The sequence below is a fragment of the Misgurnus anguillicaudatus genome, chromosome 23 (assembly GCF_027580225.2).
Source record: "Misgurnus anguillicaudatus chromosome 23, ASM2758022v2, whole genome shotgun sequence".
Taxonomy (NCBI): domain Eukaryota; kingdom Metazoa; phylum Chordata; class Actinopteri; order Cypriniformes; family Cobitidae; genus Misgurnus; species Misgurnus anguillicaudatus.
Window position 1 is genome coordinate 8,090,942 of NC_073359.2, and position 6,000 is coordinate 8,096,941.

General features: G+C 33.8%; 1 protein-coding gene across 3 annotated transcripts; it reads left to right on the forward strand.

Moving 5' to 3' along the window:
- Positions 1-21: 21 nt before the first annotated feature.
- LOC141359471 (serine/threonine-protein kinase pim-2-like) lies at positions 22-3,797 on the forward strand. 3 transcript variants are annotated; one of them, XM_073861973.1, is made up of 6 exons: positions 22-314; positions 444-500; positions 1,189-1,573; positions 1,681-1,797; positions 2,049-2,148; positions 3,500-3,797. In XM_073861973.1, the coding sequence occupies exons 1-5, from the start codon at positions 231-233 to the stop codon at positions 2,144-2,146; spliced, it is 741 nt and encodes a 246-aa protein (XP_073718074.1). In that variant the 5' UTR covers positions 22-230; the 3' UTR covers positions 2,147-2,148; positions 3,500-3,797. The 3 variants fall into 3 exon arrangements, with proteins under 3 accessions (XP_073718074.1, XP_073718073.1, XP_073718072.1); XM_073861972.1 differs by lacking the exon at positions 3,500-3,797 and adding an exon at positions 2,275-2,405 and having other exon boundaries at positions 25-314; XM_073861971.1 differs by lacking the exon at positions 3,500-3,797 and adding an exon at positions 2,272-2,407 and having other exon boundaries at positions 28-314.
- Positions 3,798-6,000: the final 2,203 nt, after the last annotated feature.

Here is a 6,000-nt window from a genome sequence, read left to right on the forward strand (position 1 = left end):
TAAAGAAATATTTAGGGTTTTTTTAATGGTTGTCCTGCTGTTTCACTCGTACTTGATCCCAAACATTCATCTTGTTTATGATGCTATTAGCTGATTAGCATTGGATGTACTGAACAACTCGCATTACATGAATTTTTATTCTGTCTGTTTTATTATAAGCAGCACTGCTATTGAAGACAAAAAATGCCTTATGTTCATTTTGTATTGATTGTTTTTCAGGTGCATTTACCATGCTTTATACACTAGAAAAACAGATAGGAAGAGGTGGCTTTGGTACAGTTCATGAGGGCTATCGAAAATCCGATGGCAGAAAGGTAAAACTGCTCTTCATCAAACAGCACAATGTGACATAACATATAAATCCATGTTGAGTGTTTTGATCTAAATATGTTTATATCAGTTATAGTTTGATGTGACTTACAAATGATTACTTTCCCTTATAGGTCGCCATCAAATTTATTGAGAAGGCGTGGCACTCAATTAGCTTTTTAATGAAAATGGTAAGTTAGCAAGATTTTTAATATATATAAAATTTAAAATTGAGATTTCTTTGGCTCTGTTGAAGCACATAAGATGCTCTTTAGGACATATTTCAGATAACATGAACCATCAGGTTTTGTCCATATCACCATGAGGGGGACAAACTAAATAACACAAACAAAAATCAGTTGTTGAGAAAATACATAAATAATAAGTGTTCATTGTCTACTTAGCTAAATTCACAATAATAAGCCTATCATTTTTTTTTAATTATTTGTTTAAAGTTTAAATAGTTTTAAGCAACGTAACCTCTGAGGAATCATCTGTTGTTAAAACACTGAAAACTTTAAAGAGCATTCAGCTACACAGGGGAAATTGACAGAGCTCAAGCTGAAACAAGACTTAATATCAGCTTTTCAATAGTTTTAGGATGTTTTTCTCTTTGTCATGTGGATGTATAATGACTGATCCGCTCTGATGCGGTAATCACAGACATCAGATTCGAAGCAGAACACACATACAGAAAATTACTCTGCAAATAACTGCAGTTTTATAGTTCAAACAGAGATGGCGAAAGTGAGGCAAAAGTTACAGAATGCAGCTGTAATAAATGCATAAATAAAGACCCCACTTTATCTTAGTAAAAGTGCATGAAAATGATATATCTCCACTATTTTCAGCTAACCTCTTTTAATGCTTTTGTACTAGCCTGGACATGCCAAGCCTCTTTGTTCAGAAGTGGCAATAAATCTGATGCTGCTTCATCCGAAGAAAAGCCCCTACATTGCGGAAATGTTGGACTGGTTTGAAGAGGAAAATCAGTTCATCATCGTTTTTGAGTTTCCTCATCCCTGCATGAATCTTCTTGAGTTTGTCCAGAGGAATGGAGGTCCTCTGTCAGAAGTCCAGGCACGTCAATTAATGCGCCAAGCATTGCTCGCCTGTATACACTGCATTGACAGTGGTGTCTTTCACGGAGATTTAAAACTCGACAACATGCTGGTCAACACAGACACGATGGAGCTGAAATTGATAGACTTTGGACTCAGCAAACTTGTGAAAGATTGTGAGAGACCAGGCGAACCATTTAGTGGTGAGTTGACTTTCTGTATTGTTTTTTTGGAAACACACTACTGAAGTTTATAATTACATTTACTTTTGAATAATGAAATATTTTCTAACCTTTTGTTTATGTTACAGGGCTATATTTTGCTGATGAACAGACGAGGCATGCTTTGGCTATTTTAATGTTCAAAATGTTGCATGGACAAATGTTTAGAGGCAGAACCACTGATGGCACTGCTATGATATCCAAAGGTAAGAGAATGGCACTAACAAAACAATTCATTGTTAAACGCAAGCAAAGCTTCTGCTCAATCATGGAAAGTTCTAACCTGATGCAATTTTCTAAGTTTTAATTCGAAGAAATTGCTACTTAAACTTCAAAATGTCAACATTGATTAATGTTTCTGTATAGTACATAATTCAGAAGCTTATATAAGATTGTATATATATTTGCCAAAACCTAAATGTCTAATTAATGCTCTTGCCTACACTTGCGAATACAGAGTGTCAAGACTTGATGTCTCTGTGCCTGGACTTCCATGAAGAAAAGAGGCCAACATTGAGAGAATTCTTACAACATAAATGGTTCGATGAGGAATAAAGGTCAGGAGCAGATCATATTTTTCAGAAATTTTATACATTAGGTCATCAAAGACAGACCTTTTCAAAGGAAAGAAAACTAAAGTAAAATGCTAAATACAAAGTTCTTTACATTTCTTGATTTAGCAGATCCACAAATTGACTCCAGCGATTGAGAAGAGAGACAGAAGAGACAGAAGAGAAAAAATACAACAGAATTATTAAATAAATGTATTCATTATCAAAGCACAGAGTCGTTGTATAAACCAAAAGATAAAGTGAGAAAGAAGTAGTATACAAATTTGTCCTATCTGCATGCTTTTATGCATTGCACTGTTGGTAATTTATTGGCTGATTAGTGGAGGTGTTATTAAAAAAAGTGTTTTGTAAGTGTAGTTGTTAGTTAGATGACAATTGGTAGAATTCACAAATAAATTAAAGTTGATTTACAAATGAAAATATTCTTTAAAAAAAAGTAAGTAATGCAGCTCACAGTACTGTAATGTGTATGGACAAATTCTATGTAACACCCACTTTCATTGTGTTACACCCATTATGATACTGCCGTTTATTATTATCAAATTAGTATATCTATACACTATAACTTAGTTATTACTACTAAGTGGGAGTCAATCCTCGTTGTTTTAGTACACTAAGCATTTTACAATGTTCTGTTAGGTCCTCGCTCTAAATGTAAGTGTAAAGCAAAATGTGATTGGTTGAAGCTAGAACGTGTCTCATTGGTCAATGCAATGCGGAAGCTACGCCAATTGGCTGTAGTAGACCGTAGTGATGAACTGCTAACAAAAGTTAAAGTAACAAAGTATTTTCATTTTTCTGTCCCTTTTACATTTAGTGATCAAAAGTACATCCATTTAGATAAGAAGCAAATTTTAAATTTTATTTTATAATTAAATATTATAATATAGTTTAACTTGCACAATGCCTACCGCACCAGAGTTCATTTGACACCAGTAAGTATGGTTTATTTGGCTAGTGTGATCGTTCAGTGCTGTAACAGGGTATGGTACACTTAAGTGTATGCTGGTATGCATTTCAGAGGTGGTCTCCGCCACGGTCCATTTTGATTCGGAAGAGGCACATAGCGCGCATGATTTCAACAACAGCTAGTAAGTCATAAATGTATAATTACGATTAAATCCATCACACATATCTTCACGTTTTCTTCAAAACAATCACATCTTGTACATGTAGTGTAGTGTGAGTGCAGACCAGCAAGGGAGTGGGGACGATTGCACTACGCTTCGGCCCAGTTAAGCATAATGTAAGTGCCCCCCAAAATGTTTGTGTGTCACAAAATAAGTCACAGAGCAAATGATATTCAATCACATTTCACTCTAAATTCTTTGATCAGGTTGGGATGTCTGCCAACGTGATGCCTTGCCAGTCTTGGCGTGTTGAAGTCTCTCACAGATGGTCCAGAAGTCAATCTTAGCTTTCATTAGTAATTAACTGCACAAGAGGCTGTTTGACCAACACGCACCAGTCAGTTTGCTTTGTTTAGTGTGTCATTTTGGGGGGTTGAAAAAATAGAGCTCATCTAAGAATTCAGACCCTTTACTCAGTAGTAAGTTGAAGCAGCAGTTACAGCCTCAGGTCTGACAAACAAATCCAGGTGTTGCAAAGCTTGCTGCGTAACCAAACTGATCAGAAGCACCATTTACTTCAATATTATTTTTTCCTTCTATGGAAGTAAATGGTGCTTCTGATCAGTTTGGTTACAAACATTATTCAAAATATATTCCTTTGTGTTCGTCAGAACCCTTTAAGATGTGAAAACATCTCATCAACCATCAAGAGAAATGGGAGATAAACTTAAGCAAAATTTCAGGTGTTGTTGTAAAGGGTCTGAATGCATTTGTAAAAGTTTTTAAAATTCTGTTTTCATTTTTTCATGGTGTAAATATCAACAATTGTTCATGCAACAACATAAAATTGAAAAATGAAGGTGGTCTGAATGCACTGTGACTGTAGATGTCAGTCAAGATCTGAAGCTCATTGTCACTTTTATAAACACAACAGCTGTCTTCCTTCATCAGACAGCTATGCTATGTTTTTAGTCAGACTATTAAAGAACACAGATCTTGCCCTTATGTGCAATAAAATTTTTTATTTTTTGCTGCAGCATTGACAATGAAATAACTTGTGGTTTGTTTTTCCTCTTTAGATGCTACAGTACAGTATGAGGGTAAGGTAAACTAACAACAAAATTCATATTTGCAGTTTTCCTTGAATAAAAGGTTTTCTTTTCAGATGAATAAAATGATTTTTAAAAATGATTTTGTTTTCATCTTTTATGTTTTTATTCTTTGGAATATTCCACTTCTGCACAACTATTGAGCAATTTTAACAGCTTCTTTCATGATTATTTAGTAATGGTAGGCACGTGCCATCTTATTTGTTCACATTCAAACTTTACCTACGTCAGGTGTTTAGTATTATGAATAGGGTTGTACTGTAAGTTATGTTCAGATAGTTGCATTCATATGATAATTGCACTGAAAACATGACGTATTTATCGTAAATCATTTTTATTGGAATGTGAAGTAAAAATCTATATTCAGTGTTAAAAATAGGAATGTGAAACGCATCACGATATCGACTTTGATTTAATTTGCAAAATCAAAATGTAAGTCGATGTTAATTCAACCTTGAAGTTGATTCACCGTTATGCTGGCTGGGAATGTCCTGCTGGAATAGTGAATGGATTTATTATTTTTATAAGGTGAAAAAGCTAAATTTTCACAACAGGAGTATTGACCAGATGCAAAGATACTGAAGAAGAAGAATAATGGGCGCCTCTCAGTAAAGCAAGGACACCTGGGATTAAACTCGTAACTATTGAAAATTCTTTAGGAAAAACTGAAACTGATCTAGAAATTAATATGAGAATAACAACCCTTGAGAATTGATTCATTGACTAGCTAAAATATTTTGAACAAAAACATACAATTTAATTTAGCGTGTCGATTAATATATAACACAGTTTGCTACCACAATATGAATACACTTGATAAAACAAATTCTATGCAAAATCCGATACTTATAATACAGAAATTTAGCTGAGGTTTGTATAATAGCAACCAAAGAACACAAGCGCCCTCAAGCGGTCATTTTAAGAACAACACCTGGCGCGTTCAGCCTTCGGTGGAGTTAATTTTATCTCAAGAGATTGAAATAATGAATGACATAATGTACTGTTCACTGCATATTTTACTTGTGTTTTGGATTAAATTGTGTTGTGTTTAGAAGTTAAAAAATATTAAAAGGAACTAACCCTGAATTTTTTCTTGCAGTATATAATGGGTATTAAAGTTCACCCAAAAATGAACATTTTATCATTATTTTCTCATTGTGATGCTCCTCCAAACCTGAATGAGATTTTTAGATGAACACAAAAGAAGATATTTTGATAAATGATGGTAAGCACACAGCTGATATGAACCATTGACTTAATCAAATTAATTACAAATTTTACACCTGAAAGACTGCAATTCACACTCCTCAGTTTCCTGTGAGATCTGTACAGATGTGTACAATACACCCCATGTCTTAAGGAGTAACAGTTTAAAACACAACTTTTAGCTTTTGTTTCCTTTTCACCATCATCCTTACACCATCATCCAAGCCACATTTAAAATGCATTTTGAAGTCTAGAAGCCTGTTTCACCAAATAACTACATAATATATATATATATATATAGTGGTTGATCATAATATAGGCTACCGGAACGTGTAATGTGATTTTTACAGAAAACTAGATAAAAATGTATGAAAATAATGGTTTCATTTTTTTGTTAAAAGTAAAGAATGAAACAATTATGTTTTTATGAATAATATTAATACTTTGATCTG